The sequence below is a fragment of the Etheostoma cragini genome, chromosome 9 (assembly GCF_013103735.1).
Source record: "Etheostoma cragini isolate CJK2018 chromosome 9, CSU_Ecrag_1.0, whole genome shotgun sequence".
NCBI lineage: Eukaryota > Metazoa > Chordata > Actinopteri > Perciformes > Percidae > Etheostoma > Etheostoma cragini.
In genome coordinates, this window is record NC_048415.1 from 5,683,986 (window position 1) to 5,711,221 (window position 27,236).

Genomic DNA, 27,236 nt, shown 5'->3' on the forward strand with positions numbered 1-27,236 from the left:
TATCTATATCAAGGACCATCCTGTGTAGAAATTCACCAAATAGAGTCACAATCTGCTTTTGTAACTGATTCTGATTAGGATGCTTTAAATAGGAGCTCCTACTTTATCACTTCTACATCCCTGTTCCCCTCCTATACACCCGAGGATTTTTGACTCACGCCTTCTATTTACAGCAAACTAAAGAGTCACTGTAAATCCGCTGACATCTCTTTAGGCATAGTAAGGAGAATGGAGGGCACAACTTTAACACCCTCACTTTTTAATCCCTGTAAATCCCCACTCCGCTCTTTAAGGGAGCCTGAAGCTTATATCTTTGCAGTCTATTCTTAACTGGCATTGTGGCTCTATCACCCAATTATCTTGTGACGTAAACAGACAAATGTTTTAAAATAAAGCTTAAATTTAACTGTTTTTAGGTCCTAGATCTGCAGTTACATAAACTGATCAAACACAAATATATATATATATACATTTAGAAAAGGTAAATAATAGATAATGTACTTTTTGTGCCAGCTACCTTCTTAACACACACACAAACACACACACACACAAATACAGAGATATTGTGCATTCCTGAGGCAGGTAGTAGTTTCTCTGTCTGAAGAAAAACAACTGCTACCAAAACAAGCACAGTTCAGCCCTCATACCTTAGGTAGCCCAACACAATGACAGCTATAGGGGCAGCAGGGGCAGATATTCAGACTTTAACACGGCTTCAGGCAAACATGCAGTTAAAACTTTATTAAATGTTTCTGCAATCAAACCCCTAATTGAACCCAATTGAAATTGCAATTGAACCCCTGCACCCTCTGAGCCAGCGTAGAGGATCTGTGCCGACATGTTTTCACGTTTGTTTTCAGTTCTGATTCACATCTGTTATCATTTATCTTCATCACGTTTGGTATGGAATCTGGTATGAGTAGAATGTGATAAGGACACGAAAACACAAGATACATTCTCTCTCCTTAACACCCCTCAAGACATGCTGATTTCTAAATCTGATTACAAAGAAATGCTTTGTGAACATCCCTCAGCGTTCCGTTGTAAATCTTTAAACGTGCCTGAGATAATAATAATCTGCTTGTTTCATCACCGGAAAAACAGACTGTCTGGAAGTAAAAGAATGTTTATCCTCATATCTGCAAAGCGAGTGTGCAACTAAAATGCAGATAGGTACCATTTGATTTGTCATTTGTTTGCCTTAAATGGAAATTCATGCATGGTGGAGCCTCTGACCTTGGATGTGCTGTGAGGCAGATTATCTAGACACAACAAAAGCAGGACTTCTTAACGTAACCACTGCTTCATGAACCAAAACATCCTCTGCAGGCCTCGCATGCAATATATCAGATTTACCATGTGTGTTTAGGCTGTTTTTATTTTAATAAAAAAAAACAAAAAAAACACATCAGTCAGTCATACCTTGTGCTCATGTGCTTTTGTTTGTCTAAAGTGAGGAGAATACAGCCATTCAGGTAAATCATTAGCCTGCTGTGAGTCAGTTACTAGTGTTTACTTTTGTGTCCTGTTGGTGCCCCAATCCACACATACACACACACACACACACACACACACACACATTCTCACCCACATATACACACAAGGTCATGTACTTAGGGGTGAACAGGTGTGCTTCCCCTACAGGTGCTTCACTTTCCTTTACAGCCAAGCTGACAACAACCACACACTGAGTGTCTTTTCTTTCACATTTAAACTGTTGGGGTTGGCTTTATACCAGCAGAGACAGGAAGAACACATACATATATTGATCTCCACCCACACGTATGGCTGACTGACACCGAACTGCAATCAAAAGCAGCTCAGAGATGAAGAAAAACAACCCCCTAAATCAAAGCATCAAAGCATGCAATTAAAGCTCGAGATTATAGCAGCAAAAAAAATGTTGATGCAAAAGTTTTCTTCTAATCAATTCAGACATTTAATGTTCCAAATGTGCCACCAAATACTACAAGGCACACAATTCACTGGTGCACGGCTCTACCTTTGACCTCTTGTTCAAACAAAGCGGAAGGTCACTCCGCTTGTCAGTGCTGCAGTGAACGCCTCGCCTTGAGAACAAATGGGGGTTTGTTCTCCGTCCTGCCCCCTCACTGCTGTCCTGCACGCCCCCACAGCACTAGGGGGGGCCAGAGGAGATGTGTGTGCCTCTGCCTTATCCGGTGGCACGGTAAAGCTTTATCCTGTAATTTCTTGAACTTTTCCTTAGCCCCCAAAACCCCAAAACGAGTGAACCCCGAGTCCTAACTTTGATCATCAGAAATATGTCTTTACAATTCGTGACCTGCAGTTTAAAAATATTCTGACACTTACACTGCCCTGCAGCTCTCTGTAAAGTGGTTGTCTGCTTCCCCGGACGGCCCAGGGTTCAGCTAATCCCCCATGCGTGAGCCAAATACCATCTGTGTTTGTTCGGCAACAAAGGGGGCACTTGTTAATGACTTTCCATGTCTTCACTGGTGTACTGCTGAGGGTGGGGGGCAAAGTAGGGAACTAGGCTATGGAAAAGACGAGTCAGGCCAGGCAAATTAGAAGACCTCAAACAAGGATCAATAACTGTGCTACCACGACCACAGGGCTTGGGACACTGGTATCATTTTCCCAGGAGAGAGGACAGATATTTGGATGGAAGTTCCTCATCATTGGATCACTTTGGAAGCTTTGTTACCACACAAAGGCCAAAGCAGGTTGAGTTGAGGGCTTAATCATTAGTTAGGGTTGCTACTGTGTCCTGTAAAACCAAACGTTTCCCACAGTGATTCATTGTGTATTTGTTAAATCCAACCAGAGTGAGCTGTAAAGCGGTGTGAAATCCAAAATAAATAAATAAAGTTTTTTTTTTTTTTTTTTAGGTAAGAGACTGTGGTTTTGCTATTATTTGGCACTGCTGATATCGTAAAGTAAACTGCCAAACAGTGAACGACTGAGTGAGGACTCTCTCTTATCGGAAAGAAAAACATAATTTGATAATTTAAGCAACTAATGTATTACAACTTTATGACAACAAAAATGGCTACTCAGGCTGTCTAAAAGTCCCGCTCCAATAAAACTTCTTCTCCAACAGCATTAAGAAGGCAAACAACTGAATGCAAATTAAAGCAGTTGAAAACAAGAAGAAGCACTTTAAACAACAATTGAATACCCTGATTAGAAATTTAACTGACAAGGCACCAAAAGGACTAATACTAATAGTAATTTAAAGATGTGGTTGTATTGGATCTGGATGGGAAGGATAACTCTGGGAATTGGAAGGGATGTGTTGCGATTCATTGCTATTCTGCCTTGTCACATGCAACACAGGTTTGTGGATCTGAGTGTTGCGGTTACCGTTTCATATTGCATATCGTTACAGCCCTTGTAGTGGCGTACAGACACTTCTGTAAACTTTGTCTCAATCGGAGACCAGAGACTCAAACAAGGCAGTGTCCATAGACATAATAAATATATAATAAATCTTTATTATGTCTATGGACATGGACACCGGTAATGCTAACAGAGGTGTAAGATTACAAATGGCCACTGTTCTTATTTGGGTGGCTGGGTTAGCGTCCTCAGCACCAGAGTTAAGTGCTGACCGGGTTTTGATTGCTGTAATGATAGTGACTGGTTGCTAGCTGGCTGGGGGCTGACTGTGGATGGGGCCCTGGGACCCGGGGCTGTTGTCAGCTCTCATCCCAACTGAAGCCCTGCAGCTCCGGGAGAGTGACGCCTACAGACAGGGGTGTACTAGCTAGCTAAATTACCATTTGTGGGTTAGCCAAGAGTTGTTAACCGTGGTCAAAACAATCATACTAAAAATAACTGAGCATTTTGAACAATTTCGTAATCTTATGTTACCCACCAAGAATTAGCTAACGTTATGGACCAAGCATTAGCATTAGCTACTTGTGAACCAGCAACTGTACAGTAGGCTAACCTTAAGATGGATTGATGTCTATGTGTGTGTCTGTCAGAGCAATCACGTAATGCAAAGCAGGGGATGGTGCAGGTGGATTACTATCTGAGACATAGTGACTTTATTCTTGTAATAGCCTATTAATCCTTTATCATCTATTAAAATATCAAGACTCCACTAAATAACAGAGAACACAGATGGGATGAGGTATATTTTGAATGTGCACAAAGTTTGGAACATGAGCAGAAATCTTGCTTGCACATCTGAAATATTACCAGGGGTTTATTAATAAATTAAAATGTGTAATGTATCATTGAGGTGAATGACTGTCATATGCACATTTAAGAAGGTTACAACCCCAACAAAAGATGCAAAACAGGGATGAGTAAATTATGCCTATGCTACATGAGTGCTGACTCGAATATAATTAGAAAAGATGATCCAAGGAGAATAAATAGTTGAAAGAAATACAAAATGCCTGAGAGCATTACTTCAATATATTTCATTATGTTTTTATACTTGGATTGTAATCTGTTTCCCTTCACATAAAGATATTCCCAGCGTACATTGATTCAGAGTAAGGTAGAAATAGGGGCATACACATTCACATACAATTTGGTTCCTAGGCCAGTTATGATTAGGCCAAATGTTGGTGCTATTTAACTAACATCTACAAACTGGGCAGCTAAAATAAACATGCACTGGCTATTAGGAAGTTAGGCAAGCCAATTAATGGGTCCAGGCTAAGCCCAGAACTTCCTCAAATCCTAGAAACGCCCCTGGCAACAGACTCTTTTTATGACCGCCCTCTAAAGTGTCCCACATGAACAGATTAAGTACACAGCAGAAAGAGTGTTTACTGAACACAGACTGCAGAAGATAAAATGGTTTGTCTTGTTTTTCCATAGCGTGTTGGTAACAACTTTCTGGTTCTCTTGAGTGAACTGGGATTTGAAACAATGTCAGGCCGCACACTGAGCATGTTTTGCAAGCTTTGGATTGATCTCTGATCTCTGGATAATCCCTTTCACTACCTCTGCTTTTAAATTAGCTGTGTGACACGCCAGCCCACTTAGCTCATACGATGCTGTCCGCTCATTAGCAAGCCTCAAGTCTGACTCCACACTGCAGAGACTCAATTTTAATCAGCCTTTTGCATTTGAAAGATGTAGACAACATAACACAATGGGCCGTTTCATTTCAGTTATGAATTCAAGTTAGAAGGCCTTCCTTGAAACATAGATTACAATTCAAAATACTGGCAAAACAACTTAAATAAAGTCAATAAATGGGCATTGTTTCACCAATTGTTTCAGGAAAGTATGTTGAAAGAATGATAATAAAAAACCATGATGATTTCGCAGATGAACATTTTTGCAGCACACGCTGTGAACCCATCATCTGCCTCCCTTCCCCCTCTCCCTGTCCTGTTTCACTCACTCAGGTCCATCTGCAACAGCAACTCGCTTGTTGGAGCAAATTTAGGCAGCGAGCAAAAACCAACAATCCTCGCTAGTGCTGGCCCTTTTTTCCTAACCCGCTCAACTGTTAACTGTGTTCTTTGCCCTGCCATGTGAATGCATGTGGATCAAAGCAGGCATGATAGGACGACGCCTATACAGGGCCTCTTCCCAAAACCAACAGCAGCTCCTACAATGCCCAGGGGTTTCCATGGTCTTCCTCTTTTTGTGGGAGAAACAACAAAATCATGACCAGGTCATTTTCTACAACCTCCCCCCTCATCTGTCGCACTGCTGGAGTCATTACTCAATCCAATGACACGGCTGTTTTTTGTAATCTGAAGACTGTGTAATGTGCTGTAACTCACCGTTTCCATTTTTTTATTTCACAGCGACGAAGTGGAAATAAGCTGCAACTCACAGGAGTCTGAGTAGCATCTAAATTAATGCCTTTAAATAATACATAGAGGGACATAACATTTGCAGCGCTGCATTGGGACAATAAAACTCTGTGCCCAAGTCTATTAGTACTTTGCATTTACTAAAACATGTCTATAAGCGTGTCTCAATCCCAAACCTGAAGAAGAAAGAATGACCTGAATGTACAACATGGTCTTATATGTGTGTGTGTGTTTGTGTGTGTGTTTGTGTGTGTCCTGTTTGTGTGTGTCCTGCCTTCAGGGCACTGGTCTACACTGTTAGCTGACAGCTGGAATGCTTTACAACAAACAGCAAACTCACACACACTCTTCTCTTAGACGTGCCTAACTTTAGTGACCTATCAGCAGAGGACAAAAGAGTTCAGACACGTTTAATAGGGTAAAGGACTGGATCAATACTGAATATGGACTCCATTTGAGAAACATTCTATTTTTTTTTATTAATGTTGCTGTCTTGATTAAGTATCTCTTCTTCTCTGCAAATCCTACAGATTACCTTGATTTTAGTTAATTATGTTGCTCACACACACACGCGGGGCGCACACTCCACAGGGGGAGCCTGCGTTGCACTGATATCTTTTAAGTGTAATGTTTTTTTCAGGATAAAACAAGCAATTTGAAGATGTTAATTTGGGCTCTGGGAGATTGTGATAAGCAATTCCCTAGTTTCTGACTATCTAGAAAACAATCGGTGGAATATCCGATAACGGAAATAGATCTGATCTTAGATCATCTGTTCCGTCTGTTTCATGGGAAACCTAATTATAAACAATTTTGTATACTTAGTGTATTATGTAATATCTCAATGAAGTGCAGGACAAGAGGGACACACTAAGGCTCTTTGGAAAAACTACCTAGTTAAATAACCAATTCCTAATTTGCTGAGTGACTTTGTCCTTATGTCCTCTGTTACCAGTGATCAGCTCACCTGTGATGACATTAACGTCAGGATACACGTTTTCAGACAGCTCCACGGCGTAGCTGTCTCTCTCAAACGCCTCGCGTAGCTCCTTCTTCACAGCTGCAGAGCCACACAGACGGTAGAGACCCACCACCTGGAAACATAGAAGCACACAAGAAGGTCAAGTAAACAAAACATTTGACAGAGAGGCAGACACTTTTACAACGCTATTGATCAAGACTGCATTCAAACAATGCACTGGCCAGAAGCCAAAACTACTTTCACAGAGAGCCCACGTGTCACAAAACTCTAATCTGTTTTATTTCTACAAAAGGCAGCTTCCTTGGTGTCTGACAACATATTAGATATTGTATATTTAACTTTGCTTATTCAAAACTGAATAAAAGACAGAATGGTTGCTATGTTTTGACAAACTACACTCTGAAGAGTGATGAAAATGTCACATCTGTATGACTGACTGGATGAACACTGAGCTCTTCTAAAAACCTGGCTGACAGCTCAGCATTAAAAATGGAAGCACTCCGCCGTGAAATATTAATGTTTCTTTAACTAAGCCTCCACGGAGTGACCTAAACGAACTCTTAACAATTTCCTCCAGACGTTGACATTTGATAGTTGAAACTTGGCACCAATATTCTCCTTGTTATGTTGGGATTAGGCCTGGTTACAGACATACCATAATTTCTCCTACATGTGTCTGTCTGGTATGTGGCATAGCAGACCAACTGGTGTGGTTGCCCCGGTAACGTGTTAAGTCCGTGGGCTGTGAATGGCAGGTTGGGTCCACTTCCACACAAACACAAATATGCACACACATTTGTACACACACAAGCACACTGCTGGCCTTTCCGGGCTCCAGCGTAGGAGCACTATGTCTCTCCACCAGACCAACTATTTGTGAGCGCTCCTCGTCGAGTGGACCAGTGTTATCTAAACCTCACACGACAGGGAGAGAGGAGCACAGATTAGGCAGGGATTTGCCTTTGTGTGAGAGTAAACAGAAGTCACTGGGCACAATGGACAACAAGTCCATTCAGAAAAAAAAGAGTCTCGGTTTGGAGGAGAGCCGAGCACAGGCGTGGAACAGCTGTTAGCAAAAAGAGGGCTTGCACTTATGCACTGGGGCTGCCGGGCAACACAACAGGCAGCACCAGCCAAGACCTATATGCAGAATAAGGCAGACACAATGACCACAAACCAAACGAATTCCCTAGACAGGAATGTGAATTTTCAGTGACTCTAGAACCATTGATGGGATCAGTTTTTCGGGGGGTTTGGGATCAGCTTAAAGACTTTATAGAGACATCAAAGGAAAGAAAGGAAAGCGCATTTGACCGCATTAATGCTCTTGAGTGTTCCATCAAAGTCAGTTCACCAGGTTGTTGGCTGTCTTTAAACATGACTCTCTTTTCTTTTCAACAACAGCAGGGAAATAATGATCTGTTCTCACCTACATGATAAAATGCCAGAACTACTTCTGGCATGATTCAGGACTATCCCACATTCAAACATGTCACAGGAGAGCATACCTTCAGCGCAGGACTACAACAACAAAAGAACAAAAGTAAGGCTGCGTTAATGTGCCAATATCTTTCTCGATTAAACCCAAAGTTTTTGGGATAAATAAAAATCTCTGAAAATGTTGAAAAATGTTCATCACAATTCCTCTCATTAGGATAGGATATATTTTCACACAGCACAACACCTAGGCGTACATTTCGTTGATCAAGTTCAAATTGAATACTTCACAATAACAGAAAGTGTGTTATTACGCAGAGATAGAATAACCAGAATAATTAATTTGAAAAACACTCTTCTTGCATGAATCCAGTAAGCCATTTCAAGGAGTCACAACTTTACATCTTCTACTTTTTAACGATGCTTTAGCACCGTTGAACTCTACAATAAAAATGTAGGCTATTACATTTTTAAATTGCACATAACAGACTATGAAATTAATGAGATAAGTTATAGAGGGATTCACTAAGAGCAGAGTCAAGGGTCCCTCATGCTTATTGTCATTAAGTCTTCAACTGTTCTTGTAATTTATTAATATTTTAATGATGTAACCTGTAAGAAAACTAGTGTCTTGTCTGTGCCAGATGCCACATATAGCCCAAATATTGTTGCCTTTCTGTCATGTTTGTAAAGAGCCATTACAGAATTACTAATTTTACTAATTATTAACATAGCAAAGACTTGTGTTTGGAAGCCCAAAAGATATTCATTTAACAGACAGCAATTATACTGATTTAATGTATAAAAAGGGCTTTAGTCTGGAAGTCACTTATGTCAAGTCAAAGTTTTTACACCTTTACCAACACAATGGTGAGATGTCTGTTCTAGTCACAAAAAAGAGTGCATATCCATTCATAACATGTCACAACATTCGTGTGCATCTTATACTTATCTTTTAAGTAGTACCAATGAGTAGTATGTGGGCTACTATCCTTTTTTATGTCTCTTTTTACCAGTACTCTTATACATAACTCCAGTCTAAGAGACATTACGTGCAGTCTTTTCAAAACACCCACAATCATCCATCGTCTTAAAAGCTTGGAGAAGCCCTTAGGACACTTTTCATCAAACATCCACATAATGATTTGAAAAAGCACACCGCTGCATGTCTGGCTGTACATGCTTTAGTGACACAACCTGCAAATTCTTCTGGGATCTGGTGTCAACCCCAGCCTAACCCCTGTCTGCCTGCAACCTGGGGGAGCCCTTACACTTGATCTCAGACTGATACTCTGCACAACGTCTACTCTGCATCTCTGTAATGAAAAAAGACAGCAAAACAGGAGGGAGGGGGGTAATTGAAACATTGCGAGGGAAAGAAGACAAATAGTGTCAGAGACTGATTAAAAAACAGAGCCAGAGGGAGAAACAAGAGGCAGACTGATTAATGGATGCTGAAAACAATCATTAGTTGGTAATCTAGTCCAGAGGTTCTCAATTTTCTTTCAGTCAAGGACCCCTTAGATTAAGAGAATATACCGGGTCAGCCGTGAAGTTAGCCACTTGAGACAAATTGTCGTAGCCTATTTCTTTTACACTTCTATAGTCTTAGTTATGTTATGTGTAAGAACAACACAATGTAAATGTATTAGAAAGATATTGGACATGTATAAAACATATTTGCAGATTCTAAGAGTTATAGATTTGTAAGATTAGAACGTAATCTATGATTTATTATATTTTATAAAATGCATTTGTTGAACTATGAAGCCTAGCCTAAAAATTAAAAAAGGAAATTCTAATAGTTTAATCTGAAAACTTTTCCGAGAACCTGTGCAGAGTGCCACAGACCTCACTTTGAGATTCACTACTCTAGTCAAATGCACAATCACCTAAGATACACAGGCTCATTACCTACTAGTCTTTCTTTGCCAGAGTCTGGCTACTCCCCATTGCATTCAGGGATGGGAGGAATATGTGATCTTGTGTATTGGCATTTCTTTTAACTAATCACCATCATCTTGGGTGGTGCTAAGCACCTGAGGAAAGTTGCGGTGCCTCTGCAAAATAGGCTTGGAAGGAACTTGTTTTTGTTTAAAAGTTGTTTTAGTTCTAAACCCAAAACCTCAGATTGGACAGATAGTCTAGCTAGCTGTCTGGATTCACCCTGCAGAGATCTGAGAAAAGGTTAACCATAGTCCTCATTATTCAACCAGAGTTTAAAATGCCAACACAAAGGAAGCCCAAGGCAACGTCTATCCGGCCTAAATGAGGGAAATCTGGTGGAATTTCAATCCCGGAAGTGGAATGTCAAAGATATAGACTAATTATCTGCTAAAAAGAAAAAAATGCAATGAAACCTGAACTTTTTGTAAACAAGTGACCATCAGGTTTGCTGTTACTACTCCTGCTCTAAGCCCAGCATGCTGCACAAGTGGCAGAGGGCGGGGTCTGATTTCACAGACATGCTCCTTGGAGAGGCCTAATGTTTGTCTGTTGGCCCCAGGCACCCGCTGCCCCTGGCATGCCCCCCTAGAGTGATCAGTCCGAAACATCGGCCAGGCACTTTTACTGCTGCTGTCTTAGCTCTAATTAGAAGAAACAACGCCGCCTCTCTCTGGGCTTCAAAGAGCACATGAAATGTGGATGGGGGGGCAAAACAAGAATTGATCACATGATCAAGGGGAACACCCCACCATCAACACCACCAACATGTCAGCCTCTTAACTCTGAGTCTTTCCACTCTTTGAATAAAAGAGCCAGCCGCCCCAGGAAGGCTCCGAGACATCATGAAGTGCAATGCATCTCGGCTGTCCATTATGCTCATGCCAGTCATTCAGCATTAGAACTGGCTGCAGGGTGAGCACCCATTTCACGGCCCACTGAGCTAAAAGGGTGCTGTGAATGTGGGATTATTTCTCTATATATGTTCTCAAATCTCATACAAAGTGCATTATATTATTGTATCCTACAGCCCAGCCGTATTTTCAAATGAATCTCTTTTCAACTGACAATATACGATTTGAATGGTTCCACCTACGTGGACTGTATAGACATCTCCCCACACACATATAATGTCTATACAGTATATATACTGTATATCATACATATACAGTACATAAAGTATTAATCGATTATTAAAAAACAACAACAGACAGATTAATAAATAAGGGAACAAAAGTTTGCATTGAAAGGAGCCAGTTGAGGTGGGAAGAGGCCTCAGGGAATACCCAGGACTAGGTGGAGGGATTAGGTGGAGCTGGTTAATATGACTCAGGATAGAGAAGTTTGAGGTCCCCTGCTGGAGCTGCTGCCCCCCCGACCCGGCACCGGATAAGGGGACAAAGAAGGATGGAGAGATGGATGAAGGTTGCGGCACTTATCATGACCAGCAGAAACTAGGCCTGTAACGATTATTTTACATAATTGCCCTTTCTTTGTTTAACCGCAATTAATTGCTAACATTAGCTAAGGGGCTAAAGGATATGACTGGTCATTGTTGATTTTCTTCAGATGTGCCAAATTTTAATTATATAGTATATGGTCAGACTTTTGAGCAAAGGCTATGCTAGTTATTCTTGTACATAGCAACACAAATGACAAGGGGGATACAAAAAATACAGAAAATTAATGTCCAGCAAATATGTGGAATAGTTACAGCTCTGGCAGAAACATAGCTTGTTGTTCTTTTTCAAAGCCAAACTCTTTTATCCGTCTGCAAACTCACCTGGCAGCCTCTCTTTTCAATCTCATTGATGCACTTGCTTATAAGCAGCGGCACCAGCAGTCCCGTGTTCTCTCTCTCCACCACCCGCCACGCCTCCACACCAAACACCTGGGGCTCCCTGTCTCGGTCTGGCCCACCATCGAGGGAGTTCTGCCACTGCTCCATCAGGCTGAGCTTGACGTAGATCAGGCCTCGCGGCTCCAGCTTCACCGCCAGCTGGTGGCAACGCGTCACCCGGAAGAGTGCAGGCAGTACCACCGTGCCGTGGCAGCAGACGCGGTTGCGTCTCGGCATGGGCTCCCAACTGAACACCACCAGTTTTAGGTGCTGGGCGTTCTCCAGCTCAATGTTGAAGGTGTGGTCCATATCTAGGAAGGTAGTTCGACATTGGAGGAGAGCAGTTCGTGCTTTATTAACTGAGTCCACTTGAATGGCGCAATAGACATCTCGAGAGTCAATGCGTGGAGGTTTGAGGTCCTCAGCACCATAAAAGTGTAGGCTCATCAGTCCCGAGATAAACTGGCTGCACTTGGGCTGCTCTGTGAAGCTGTAATGGCGGAAAGCATCAATGTCTAAGTCTGTGCCATTGAGTTTAGAGTTTCCGCCACCACTCTCTGCCTCCTTGCCTTTCCCTCCCTTCCCCTCTGAAGAGCCATGCTTCCCAGATTTGGCCACCAGCTCAGGTGAGTCACCATCACTGAGGTAGCCACCTTTACTGGCAGACTTTGAGCTGCCGTTGCTTTTCTTCTTACTGAAGCTGAGCTGTGTGGACACACTGCTGTCCAGGTGGTAGCGTGAGATCACGTTACGGCTAGCCTGCCCTCCCCCAGATGCAGCTAATCTGGGAGGGCCGGAGGAATGGGGGACAGACTCCAACCTGCTCATGTTGTTTCGGGGAGAATGGGCTCTGGGCTCTAAGTGACTGCTTCCGTTGCCGTTGTTGCTGTTACTGCTACTCGGGGTCCCCTTGACACTGAGTTTCCGGCTGAGTTCTGGAAGCTTCTTCATCTTCATGGAGATCTTCCTTACGGTGCGCGGGGACTTAATCTTGTCTGGGAAGGACCAGTTGAGGGAGCTGCTCTTCTTGGCTGGGTTTGGGCTGGAAGGAGGGGAGCTGACAGCATTGGGCAGGTCAGGACCATCTACAGATGAAATAACAGAGCAAGAAAAAAACTGGTTAAAAGGAGAGCCTTACGTATTTTGATTTTTTCTTTGGTTGACACTTGGTAAAAAAGTTTAAACATTTTTACAGCCAAATTCTTTGGTAGGAAAATATTTAAAAAGCAAATTTTGGATTACTCTCAGGAACAAATGGTTACCACCAGTCATAAGTGCTTTGTAATCACTGGTTTCACTGGGCAAGCCACCTCCCTTCCATGATTAGAAGTAACTGTTCAGATGTCCAGTGAAGACAGAGGAAAGAAAAGACTAACACTAAAGGCAAACTGTGCAAGAGCCATAATTTACAGTCTCTCAGAAAAGCACTACACCTTCATGGCACATCATCAAGTGATTAGGTGGACATGCAACCCAGTAATCCACTGAAAGAGACACATTCAGCAGGCAATGTTTCCTAAACACTTGAGCACTATATAATACAGTTACAGTCTATATACAGTGTGTAAACCTTGACAGGGTTTTAGATGATTAAATGTTGCTGACATGACACCAATATCATAGAGTTTCCATGAGGCCCCTTTGCTTTAAGTGGGCTTCATTCACGCAAACACCAGGGAAATTTAAGAAGGTCTTTAGCTGCAGCACCAGGAAAAACAGTGGTCTATAAGCAGGGAAATGTCTGACTAGAGACATCAACTGCCTCAGGGATGAGCTAGAGTTACTCAGTCATTATTCAAGTTGAAAAATATCCATTTGGATTGGACCTTGTCGGCAGTTCTTGCCTAACTAGATGTCTACAACATGAAATGTCAGGGTCTAGAGTTCTTCGCAGGAGTGACAGCCATTGTTTAGTCTATGGGACTGTGACATTACGTTTTATTTATGTGGTTTTTCAACAGGTCGCTTATCCGTCAAGGGCCTTTCTGTGGCTGGGATATTAATTCTATAATGTTTAAAACTGCTTTAGTTCATATTTTTATATAAACAAATGAATCAAATCACCAATGTGTAATGTCAAAAGGTATCACTTATAGACCCACAAAGAATTATCAGCAGACTCCAGTTCCCCTTAAGTACTCTTACTACTCCTACTTCTGCTCTATTTATTTATTTTTTGGGGCATTTTGGCCTTTAATCGATGGGATAGTTGTACACAGGAAGGGGGATAGAAAGAAAGACAGAGAGGGGGAAGACATGCAGCAAAGGGCCAAAGGTCAGAATTGAACCCTTGGCCGCAGCTGTAAGGACTGAGCCTTGGTACATGGTGTGCATGCTCTACCAGGTGAGCTACCAGAGCGGTTCGTAGTTTTGGTTTTAAGGCCTGCAACTTTACTATATTGTTTCCCTTTCACCACTCTCAGGGTCATTTTTGGCCAAGCAGATGCTTGATAAACACACTGTCCCCTCCCTGTACAGCACCAAAACAGCAAAAAGACAAAGTTAGCAAATTTGCTAAAGAGACAGATATAGTCCTCCAGAGTTAGTGGAAACCAAACCAGAGCTAAAAGGACAGTAAATATGTATCAAGTAAACGGAAACACAACTCCAAATGAATGCTAATGTTACTAATACAGCTGGATGTGTAAATAGGCCGTATCCACTTAAAAGTTGGTCAGCATTGTGTTTACAACTAACAACTGCTGTCTCTGTTTCTATTCTGAAATAGTCTTCATTTTAATAACATTGTTAATATGTCTTGATAATTCCTTCTGTTCACTCTACATCCAACCTCCATCCATTTGTATGTACTGACTGTAAATGCCATAATGACAACAAATGACAATCTACCAATGTAGCTTATTATTCTTACTGCTTAGAAGCTCTGTCACCATCACTTCCCTTAACCCTAACCCCCCTAACCCTAACCCAAATAATTAATCTGGCAAGAAAAGAGAAATAGCTAGCACAACGCCATTTAGTGTGATTTAAGTGGAATTTGTCAAATTACGGGCCTCCTGCTATTTGCCCAACTGGAAGCTTGAGCTGGTCCCGACAGCTATTTTCCCTTTTAATAAGATTTCCTAACATGCCTTTTTTTCCACTTTAGAGAGAATATCTGGGCATCGGCCCATGTGAGCCTAATGCTGGACATGACTTTTCAAAAAGAGTTTACCTCCTAAGGACCTTGAGAGAAGTGCTTAGCTGGCCTAGATACATACAGTATATATTTAAAAATTATCACATAAATGCTTTTGTTGTTTTTAATCAGATAAATTAATTTCTCTAAATAACCAAACAGAAACAAAAAAGTGATTTGTAAGAGAGAAAGAGGGAGAAAAACAGAGATAGAGCTACAAAGTGGAAAGAAGAGAGAGACAGTGAGAGCTTGACCCTGCCAACCTCACCAGCTCTATTTTCAGAGGGGACCTGCTGTACTATTCTGGGGTGAGGACCCACAAGGGAAAAGAGGGAGGCATAGGAGGTGCAACAGGATGGAGAGAAGGGTAAGATGGGGGGGGCAGGAGCATGGCAGGGTGTTGCCGGCAGATGGGGGACAAAGGCGCCCCTTGTCCCTGCACTCAGAGGTCTGGATGGTCGACTGGAAGGCTGGCTGGTGAATGTACAAATGAACACGGCTGTTCTCTCACATTCCTCACCAAACCATGTTTAGCCTCCTTTTCCCCCTGGCTGAGTAGCCTTCCCTGTCCCGGCTTCCTGCCAATAATAGACACAGAGGCGCTCTGAGAAGGAAGAACATGGGTCCAAACAACATCTGGGGTGGGGTCGGGTACACAGAGAGCCCTGGCCAGGTCGGAAACAAGGTTTTCAGGAAAGAAATTCCTTGTACATAAAACACTTTTGAGTTCTTCAATATTATTAATGTCTCTACACATTGTACTCAGAATTAACAGTCCTAATGAGAATGAAATGTATGATATACAGTAAGTACAATGTACTGTAAATAGCTACAAAACTGTAAATGGATCAGAACTTGCTGTCCAAAGTGTTCAATAGTTATGTTTGGTACATATAATATGATATCACACATAAAGAAGCTGTAAGTAACCAAAGAGGATGCCACTGATCATTAAAGTCATTACACTCCTGTCTCTGGTTTAAACGGAGTCATCATTATTAATGTGAAAACACTACAGGATCAGAATGTGCAATAATTCATCAACTTTCAGTGGAATGCCATCATGTTGATATGATCATATTGCAATCATTTTACAAAAATGCTGTGGTCCAAGTTAATGACTCAGAGCAAAGTATGATAAAAAAAAATGGTTTCGGAAGTTTTGCGTTCACACAAATTAAGGAACACAGTTCATTGCATAGAACATCAATTTTTTTTTTATATCTTAGCTTGGGGAACTTTTTTCATTTCATAAAATATGCCAAATATGCATCAGTGTTAAATAAAAAACATTCTAAAAGACTAAAGTCTCAACAGTTCCCTGATGTATCTGAGCGAAGAATAAGTAAAACAAGCGTAGAGAATGACCAACCAGTCTAAATCAATGTTTGGCACATCACAATAAAAAAAAAACACTTGGTTGGTATATCAATATCATAATTATACTATCAATATTATGACTCTAAATCTAATCAAACTCCCGGATCATACTATATGTGATAGCTATAATAATACAGATGCAGGACCCAGAAAAGACAACATAAATGCCCATTTAGTTGATGATTCTCAAATGTAAGTATGTAATATGCCTTCAAGAGTGAGAACCAAAACAGTTTCCACAAGTCCTCCTGGTGTCCCATTAATTTGATAATAAACATGAACAGGGGCAATGTCCACTGGTCCTGTAAGGCAGATCAGTTAATGACACACATGCACACACACTGTCCTCTGTAGCCTTTGGCCTTGTGGCAGCAGCCAGGAGAGCAACATAACACCTCTCTATCTGAGGTTCAGGGGCGATGGTTTGACACCCAACCCTCTAGGGCCATGTTCCTAGGTCAAAGGGCAAAAGGTCTGCATTTCTCTGGGTGACATCTGAGCCGGGTAACTGTGTCCACCCCCAACGTTTTTACACGCAAATGCACTCACCATATCACTGTAACACAAAGAGAGAGTGCATGTAAATATGCATGCCTAGAGACAATAAAGACCCCACCCCCCATACTCACACACACACACAGACACACGCCCTCCATGACCCTGCAGCCCTCCTCGGGCACCCAGCCACTGACACCTCTTAACACAACCCAGGAATTTATGACAAGGGCTTTCCACAATGCTGGCACCAGACAGGTGCAGGAGGAGGGTGTGTCTATGCATGTGCGTGTGAAAGGACAACTTGATCATTATAAAATATGCTTGATATTTGTGTCTTCCATCATTAAACAACATGTCCCCCAAAACCAAGATGTAAATAATAGTTAGATAATGTGACATGTCCACCTATGAAACAATATTAGGCACCTTGCCCACAAAAAGGTGAGAATGTGTGTTTGTGTGCGTGCGTGAGAGAAAGAGAGAGACAGACAGTGAACATACTCTGATAAGCTTTGGGGAGAGACGATAATCTGCTGTCCCAGATTACCGCTTTAAAACCACTTGAGTGTGTGTGTCCATACAAGCATGTCTGCCAAATGTGTTTTAAATGTAAAAACACAGATGACCAGGTTGTGCTGACAAACAAGGGGAGTGTAAATAAACTGGTGAATGGCATACTTGTCCTGTAGTTTTTTCACTTGAAAGCGAGGCTCTGCACCGTTTCCCCTCCTTTTGGTTCTAAACCATCCAGTGCTGGAAGGGCTTTCAGGGGCCACGGGAGCCCGGGCGTTTCATTACAATGGTTACAAAACCCCTGCTAATATATCCAAGCATGCAGGCCTTCTCACTAGCACAACATGGCCCTCTGCCAAAGAAGCCCTGAGGTAGCCTAGCTCGCCTACCACTGCAGGCATTCCTGCTCTGCTGTAACTCAACCAACAGAATGGCTGCTAATTCTAGACAGCCTTCAGCCACACCGGCCTCGCTGCACTGCCATAATACACACACAACAAGGCACTAACAGCTACGTGATGAATGTTGACCTATCTTCAAACTTAGCTCTCATTTTGAGCTTAACTGCGTTGAAATGTTTATTGACAATGGCTGGGTACCGAATTCAATACTTTTTAGGCATTGGAGAATTGGCTCTGAAGCATGGAGTATCGAAAAATGCGTTGTTATTTAATACCCAATTTGAACACCAACGTAGAGGCAGACAGGACAAACTTTAGATTACACAGAGACGGGGCTCACGTCACGTAGTGGGAGCTGAAAAATGAATTTAAAGAGTTTGTAGCCATAATGTGTAATGTTGCAATATCTTTTTGTTTTATAAAATTGGAATTGAAAAAAGCAACATTTAGGAACCGGTATGGAAGTCACGGTATTGGTATCGGTACTGGCATCAACATTTATTCTACTATGCGAAACCATGACTGCATCTTGCGCAGTTTTGACACTATTTCGATGACGATTCCTATCTGTATAACACCTGGCAAAGTACTCAAAACCGCATTTGTGGTAGTTCCCGCTACAGTAGTGACGCTCAAGACCACATTTTGTCATGACACACACACACACACACACTCACACACACACACACACAAACATGAGGTGAAAACAATTCTAGTGTCGCTGTCTTGGCTGCTAAAAGTGCTTAGGGGTTACAAACCTCTGTCATCAAAAAGTGGTCAGGATCAGATTATATACCAACTAAACTACATATAATAGTTTGACTTCCAATGCATACATGACTAATTAAGGAAATATTATGCATTAGTGTACATGGGTAAAAAATAATTTACTCTGAATCAGTTTTCAGTTATCTACAGCTGCTCTGGTGATAAAATGAAGAACACACCAGAAAGGAAGAGCCATGAGAAAACTATGTGACCCGAACTTCACATCTAGCGCCAAGCTAAGGAATCTGCTCTGGTTTTGAAGTGCTGCTCTCACAATGTTGCTCCTCTAAGTTGTTGACTTCCTCCAGACCCAACCGTGCAATCGTCAGCTGAGATTAGATTCCAGGTTTGAGCTCAGAGGCTTGAACTCTCATGTAACTTTAGTAGCCCGGGCCAACTCTCAAACACAGCAGCCAGCGTGACCAAAACAACCCACAGAAATAGCTCTGATCCCATTCTGAGCGCTGGCCAAGTCAGATTCCCCAAACAGGCGCTAAAGGGAACAAGAGATTGGGAACACACCATGCTCACCACCCCCAAAGTCCATCAATCATTATTCTCCATACAAATAGAGCATTCAGATGGACAAAAAGTCAGTCAATAGGCATCACATGAGGAGTCTAGAGTGTATCCGGTAAGGGAAAAAGAACCAGCCAGCCGAACAGAGAAAAGCTATAGTCGCTGAGAGTCATCTACATCTGCACTGGTTCATTAATTCAGTAGGCACTCTTATTTGCGCTCAATCAACAAAAGGCCTGTCAAATATTTTAAAGTGGAGTCTGCATTGGCTCATATTTACGAAGAAAAGATGGTACTTAAATAGTGGAGTTCACCACTGTGGCTGGCTGAACTTAAAAGACTTTGTTGCAGCTTACATTGAAGGCCATTATTCCCTTGGAGACGTGGATACATTTTCAAAAATGTGGTGAGGCAACACATGATGAGGTATCCTAAACACACACACACACAAACACACAGTAGATGCTTGCTGTGGCGGTAAAAATGATGCTACTACCAACCAACCAACAGGTTTAGTTTGGTACAGCCTTTCCTAGTCTCCTGCTTTGGTACACACTTTCATGAGGATTAAAATCAACTGTGGTTGAACTTTTTGTAATTGGGCTAAAACATGCAAAACAACTGGTTGGGCCATTCAAAGTTCTCTTATTATGGCCATTTTAAAGTTTGTAAATGTATTTAGAGGTTGTACCAGAATAGGTTTACATGGTTTAATTTTCAAAAAACATTGTATTTTTGTTGTACTATACATTGCTGCAGTTCCTACTTTTTTAAGAAAGGCATGCAGAAAGCTGTCCTGCAGTTTGTGAGTGGACAGCTCATCAGCTGTGTAGAATTTTAGGTTCTATAAACTGGAGCCGTAAAGGTCCAGTTTATCTGACAAATCAGTGAAAAATACACAAAAGGATACATAGAAATGTTGTGGTTAGTTATCCATGTCCCCTATCCGTTTGACCCTGTTGTGGAGAGATGGAACACTGAATGCAGGGTGGAGTGAGCACCCACAAACTGCTCTTTTCCCTCCCGCCCACCATCCTCCAACCCTCCCAACCAGTGTGAGTGGAGGAGGAGTGCAGTGTCACTCAGTGGCCAATACACACTAAGTTAACAGCAACCACCAAACACACACACACACACACACACACACACACACACAGATATAACAAAAGGAATATTTAACCTTCCTACCGTTTCTATTGATTTTGCCCACTTCACCCGCAATGCACACACACAAATAACCAGTAATAAGTGTTTCCTCTTTGATTACACATAGCTGGGCTTGTTGCTCTTCTTTGTTGCAGTGAAGTGTGGGATGGCTTCGACAAACCCACAGGAATCAATTGCAAAGTCAACAGGCAGCAGAGAGGGAGGCAGTTCCGGAGCGGGAGGGAGGGAGCAGAAGACCAGTCAGAGCACCACTCTATCACAGACCTGCTACTCTCATTCAAAATAATCTTATTACAGGATGTAAATGAGGTGCAGGTCTTTGAATGGTAGAAAGTTGATGAAACATTCTCAGAATAAGATTTCTTCCACGTTATAAGCAACTCAAACCTCAATTATGTCCACTCATCTGCTTTCCCAGAATGAAAGGCCCAAATGACACCAGCAAATTTCATCTGGACTGCAAAATAGGACTGAAAAGGTCAAAAGGTGCAGTCAGAAAGCCTGTACATTGAATTAGCTCCTTGTGCTATGATCATTGCCTTTGCTGTACTGATACAATGAGACTCATTCAGGACTAGTTTAATCCTAATCCTACAAGAAGAGTCTCTCAGGATGGTGAGGTTTTTGTTGAGCCACATGTGGTGTCCGAGAGTGCCGGGATGAGGATAAAGGGGTTTATCAGCAGCCATTCAAACCTGTGTCCTTGTCACAGACAGATTTGATTTGGAAAAGAATGCAACACCTCAAGAGGTTAAAAACTTTCCACTCGGAGAGATAAACGGTTTCTTTATATGTGCTGATTATTGTTTTGAAACGTGGAAAAACTGCAGCCTAACATATTCTTTAATTTATAGGAACAGGTCTCAACAAGTTCTGGTTTTTAACTTTTAAAACTCTAGTATTTCAGGGGGAAATATTCCTGAGTTCATTTCAAGCCTTCATTCCAGTAGTGAAACTGTAGCCGTGAACACTCAAGCTTAAGTATTAGATTTCGCTCGGTGTACCCAAACGATTCAGCCTCACTTTGTGCTTCTACAACTAGAAATGGCTGTTGCGTGCGACAGAAAGGTGTTGTCAAAAAGTTGTAATTATAGGCTTAGCTCAAGATGTGCCAATTAGTTCAAACTACCATGTTGCCACATCATAGAGAACAAAAAAGTCGGAAGTTAGTAAAATCAGCCTGAGCTTATTAAGAGACAGGGAGCCGTGTGCTGGCTGTCATAATTATGCCGTCGCTGTAGACCCGAGTTGTCTACAATCTCTAAGCATGGCTGCTGGTGTGCAGCTGCGTCCTAATCTCCCTGATGTCCCGACTCTTTACAGTGAAGTAAGAATAATTGTTTATTTTCAAACCGGATAACATTTCAAACTAAACAAAAGTTGGACTAGAAAGACTTCAAGTGACATCAAAAAGTTTATGGCACATGCCTCGCACAACAAAAAACAGCGCACAGACGGCTGCCTGCTGAGAGCGTGCAAACAATTCAAACAATGAAATTTGATATTGCTGATTTAATGATAGACCCTTTGAAAGCTGATTGATATTGCATTGATAAAACATTTTTCCAGAGCTGATGATATTGCAAAGAAGAGATTTGCCAGCCTTGACAAACAACTTGATATTCTCCAGTCTGATGTATTATTTCTCAAAAAAGAAACTGGAGTACTACGAAATGACTATATAACCTTAATGAAGCGCACAGATAAGGTGGAGCACTCATCTGGTTCACTCGCTAAATCATTAAAGGCAGTAGAAGCTAAGTTAGCGGACCTTGAAGACAGAAGTAGGAGATATAACACTTGTGTTCACGGCCTTCCAGAGGAAAAAGAGGACTCTATTGCCACAATATCTGAACAATGAGCTGTCTCTGTGCTTTCCAACACTGAAAGATGCCCAAGAGATTATGAAAGATAAACCAGAGATTATGAGAGTGCATCGCATCAGCCCCCCTCTGGGAAACACCAACTCTAAGCCAAGAGTGCTGATTTTTGTGTGGTTCAGGTGTACTGATTGAGACCTTATCTTAAAATCAGCAAGAATCTCACCACTGAACATGGAAAGGACGGAGGTCCACTTCACCGTGGATTACAGCATGGCAACCAGAGTTCTGCGTAAATCCTGTTATGCTTCAATGGAAAAGGCTCGCCAGGCGGGATTCCTTGCTTTCTTAATCTAGCCGGCTAATTAAAACGATTGTCCTATCACACGTGGACTACTGTTCAGGAGTTTGGTCAGGCGCTGCCATAACAACTAGAAAGAAGTTGCAAATTGCTCAGAATAAGGCTGCATGTTGTTTACTAAGTTGCCCACTCAGATCAAGTGTTGATGCAATGCATGGCTGCCTATCCTGGTTAAGTGTAAGGAATAGATTAACTTCCTCATTAGTCAACTTTATAAGAAATATTCTAGCTAACTAAACAGGCAAGGGTGTTGTATCACCATCTTGGTATTAGTTCTGATGGCTATAGCACTAGACATGCTATGGAGGGCAGATTCACATTACCTAAGGTAAAAACAAACAAAGGGGAAAACACTAGTGTACAAAGCAATGAATAATTAGAATGCAATGCCTAGTCATGTCATTTGAGAATAGAAAATCTCAATTCAAAGTTATACTTAAAAAACATCTCCTCTGAGCAATATTCTGTATTGCTAAAACTTAAGGAATGCTGTTAGTATCATTGAGAGTGTTATGTGTGTATTTTATTGGTCATATTATCAGTAATCAATATCACAATCTTATCTCTACATCCAGGGAATAATTTAAAGTAGGTCCTGTGTTGTCTGGTGTTGTAATGTGCTGGGATTAATGTTGTTACGTCTTGCTATTATTTTGGGTGTTTTTCTTTCAGTACTGAATGTGGTTTTTGGTGGTTGTTTTTAATGTGATAGTGATGCCTATGGCCCCAGCTCATGGAGATCCCAATAAATCAAATCAAATCAAATCCAACTAAATCAAAAGAATACAGAGAGCTCTCCAAGTCATTTGTGTTAATTTTTCTAAAACTCTGCAGGTCATGAATCTATTTTTTTGTATCTTCACACACGATAACAGCACTTTAAATCACCAAGCATTCAAGGCAAGAGTTCTAAAAAGAACATTACAGAAACACCAATTTACCAAGTTCACAGCCCTATGTGTGAGCTGCAGTCACAGGTAAATGGATAATATTTCCTCTGAGGAATGGCTGTTAAATTCCTCCTGGCTAATGCCTGTCTGAGTTAAGAAAACCACTTGAAAATATATGATTTTCTCGCCTACATTTTTACCCTTAAAAAAGTGCTGCAGTTTCCACATGCTTTGGCTCTCTGGGATGACCCTGAGTTCAATGGGAAGTTAACACTCTCAACTTGTTGTTTCTAGTGGCAGTGTGACACTAGGCCTTACTGACACAGGGCTACAGAGGTTAGAACACAGAATTTCCAACACAGAATCCAGAAAAAAATGACTTATAGAATGGATTTTATATGAATGTATTTCTACAGATATGTCTGTGCGTTTGTCTTATTTCTTATTTCTAAAAAAGCCAAAAAAGTGCTAAATACAAAACTTCTGAAATACAAAAACACATCCACATCCCTCACAGATATGTCTGAAAGAAGTACATACATAGATTTATAGAAATAAGTAATCATCATTTCATGAAATGGTGAAATGCCATATTTTTGTTTTCAGACAGCTGAATGGGATCACAGGAATAGTTTTTTCTGGCCATGTCTGGTACCATTCAACTCGTATTCTTATTGGCTACACAGGGATGCCAGTTTTATGACCTCCTCTTATAAGTGGTCGGATCTACTGTCCATCTTTCCCACGTGGGCCCAATGGGGACTGTGGGATATCATTGGCTTAGCTTGAGGGTATCTCTTGATAGGCTGATGCTATTGGCTGGGAACATTGCAATCTGCAGAAGCCACAGATTGTAAGGGTGTGTCGACCTTCTTTTTAGCCCGCACAGGGAAAAAGTAACAAGCTATAAAAACCGAGAAATGATGCACTATCTAGATTTCTGAACGTCGAAACTTGGCCAGAAACTACAAGATTGTGAGGGGACCAGCTGATTATGGATTACAAGGCTTGGATATTCTAATTCCTTGGAGTGTTTGCAATTTAGGAAATCAACGTTTATGAATATCTTTCACCGCTGTGGATAAAGACACGAGGACAAAGGTAGGGATGCACGCTCGATTTAGACAGAAACGGTGCAGTGTTTCTTAACTTCATAACGTGATTATAACCGCTGTAAGTCACCTTATGCTTTGTGCGGGGCTTGATGGAATCACAAGACTTTAAGCTTTCTAATGATGTGCTGCATAACCGTGTGGGTGACGATTTAATGCTTGCAATTCATAAAAAAACAATTCATGAAAACACGTTTTGGAAAAACAGGTACCGTTTGGGGAACCGTGCTCTCAGACTGGTTAAGTAATAAGGGATGCTGATATAGTGTGATTTAATTAGGCAGCCACAGCCACAGCTCCTGCCTGCTAGAATAAACTGAGCTAGGATGGCGAGATTTTGGATTTTAAACTCAGCAAAACTGAATTTTTTGTGCTATAAGATTCTTAAATTTTAAACTTAAACTTAAATACTTTATATGTTTCTGAGTAGAGCTATAGTAAGCCAGGGAATGCTTGCGGCTAAATAGGTCTGTTGATCCTTTGATTGGAAACATTTTCAACAGATGTAATTTGTGCTTAAGGTGTGCGCAACAGCAAAAGTCTGCCAAGAGTGACTGACTGAGAGACAAAACGACCCCAAAGCTCACAGAAATGTGCGGAAAAAAATGTATTTAAGAAGTTGACAAAAAAAAGGAAGGGAAGGAAAGGAAAAACGAGAGGAGGTATGCATGAGGTTTTTTTTGCCTTACCTGTGGCTCTGCTGGTGGAAGGCCCCCCCTCCTCCTGAGGTTTGCACGCGAGCATCTGTCTGTGCAGATTTAGTGCCTCTGTGGAATGTACAGCATTCCCCTGACTCCCATCTCCTAAACCGCCACTGAGGCTTTCCCCGAGCGCCTCCGACCCAACGCCGACAACCCCCAGGTCCCTGCCACCGTGACTCGCATCCCCTCCCCTGCTGGGCCTCCTCTGGGACTCTGCTCGAGGGGGAACCAGGAGCCGAACGGAGGGTCGGTGAGACATCTCCAGTTCATCGTCCTCAGGGATCGGGTTGTACCAGATCTCTCCTTCATCATCTGCATCATTCTCCTCAGCTGGGTCCACACTACGAGGGTGAGGAGACACCTTGGCCTGACTGGCATTAACCTAAATTAAGACAGAAGCCAAAATGTCCTGTTAAAATCTGATTCTGACATTTTGGGTAAGGCTGGCTACCGAAATTGATACTTTTAGGCACTGACCGAATTGATTCTAAAGCATTGAGTATTGAAAAATGCCTTGTTATTTGATATCCAATTTCAATACCTTAGGAGTGAATCTCATCAGCGTCAGTGAGCCAATAAGCATCCAGCATGTTTCTACTAAGATCTAAAAAGGCTGGTGATTGGCTGTCTAACGTTACACGTCATAGAGACACGTTGAGCACAGGGGGAGACAGGGGACACATAGTGGAAGCTAAAAAATAATTGTTGTAATTTCTTTTTATTTTTATAAAAATTGGTATTGAAAAAAGTATTTTATTTTGGGAAATTGTTTGTTAAATGAGAAGATTGTTACCACTCTGATGTCTGGTTACAGGTAAAGTTATGATTTGAAACATAGAAGCAACTTGCCTGGCTCTGTCCAGAGGTATAAAAAAACACCAACCAGCACCACTAAAGCTCACTAATTAACACATTAAACTTGTTTGATTATTCCATTAATGAAGGACAAGTTGTGCTGTAATGAGGGGGAATCATTCGATACCTGAAGCCTTGTAACACCAAGAAAGCGAAAAAGCATATATCCAAAATCTCATTCTTGCTTACAGAGAGACCGTGAGGCTAACCTGAGGCAGGTGCAGGCGGGCCGGCCGTGACGGAACTCCCCCAGACGGTCTCAGGTGGTCTGGAGAGGGACTGGGAGGAGGTGGGGACTGGTGGGAGCCCTCCTCCTCAGCTGCCAGCATTCCCTGCAGCTCATCCTTGGTGCTGTGATTATTCTTCCCGATGGAGCTTTGCTGCAGCCAGTTACGCTTCTTAGAGACAGTGATGGTGGTGAGCGGTGGCTGCCATGACAACGACTCACTGGCCCTGCCCACCTCCCGGCCAATAGCACAGGGGGTTTGGACATTCTCAATAAAAGCTGAGGGGTAGGATGAAAAGAAAAGAGAGTGTGAGAGTTACAACTTCTTGGCATAAAAAGACAACCAATTATAATCACGATTGAACTGTAGTGAAGGATTAAATCTGATGTTTAATCTCAGACTAGTCCTGTCCTGTCAGGTTGAAGAAAACATCTGTATCGAGAAACCACAGGTGTGGAAATGCTGAATGTCATTAAGTTTTATAGTTTCCTCCCTCATCTCTTCTCTTTTCTCTGCCTTTGTCTTTTGTCTCTGCCTTTTTTAGTCAGTCAGAAAAAAGAGCCGCGTCTTTGTTTTGTCTCAATCGATTGGGATGTTTTATAACTTCTGGACGGAGTAATGTAATTTCATTTTTTTTGACAAAAGTCAAACTTTCAATCACACCACCACAGTCCCCGCGGAGCATCGCCACCCTTTTCTTCACAGTAATTTCCCATTAATGGAGTGTCAGCTTTGGGGATACGTAGGCTTCGTATTCAACAGAGATCACAGGGAGATGGAGGGATTGAGCACATGCATATATTCCATCACAGCAGCAATTTAAAAAAAGAGTGAGAAACCGCCAGCATTACAGCTGTGGAAATAGAGCAGAGAGTAGTGTGTGTGTGTGTGTGTGTGTAAGCGGGGGG

The 27,236-nt window shown here is 41.8% G+C and overlaps 1 protein-coding gene and 1 long non-coding RNA gene across 4 annotated transcripts in view; one reads left to right on the top strand and one right to left on the bottom strand.

The window, feature by feature from the left end:
* syde2 (synapse defective 1, Rho GTPase, homolog 2 (C. elegans)) overlaps positions 1 to 27,236 on the bottom strand; it is a 45,838-nt gene that overhangs the window by 9,266 nt on the left and 9,336 nt on the right. For all 3 annotated transcript variants that reach the window (XM_034881054.1, XM_034881056.1, XM_034881055.1), the window contains exons 2-5: positions 26,311 to 26,606; positions 25,235 to 25,628; positions 11,921 to 13,062; positions 6,742 to 6,868 (exon numbers count right to left, since the gene is read on the bottom strand). In XM_034881054.1, coding sequence (XP_034736945.1) covers positions 6,742 to 6,868; positions 11,921 to 13,062; positions 25,235 to 25,628; positions 26,311 to 26,606 — 1,959 coding nt within the window. The remainder of the gene's footprint in view (positions 1 to 6,741; positions 6,869 to 11,920; positions 13,063 to 25,234; positions 25,629 to 26,310; positions 26,607 to 27,236) is intronic.
* The window catches only part of LOC117950232, a 13,051-nt gene continuing 4,115 nt past the window's right edge, over positions 18,301 to 27,236 (top strand). Inside the window, exons 1-2 of the long non-coding RNA XR_004657849.1 lie at positions 18,301 to 18,390; positions 21,833 to 21,835. This is a non-coding gene — a long non-coding RNA (uncharacterized LOC117950232). The remainder of the gene's footprint in view (positions 18,391 to 21,832; positions 21,836 to 27,236) is intronic.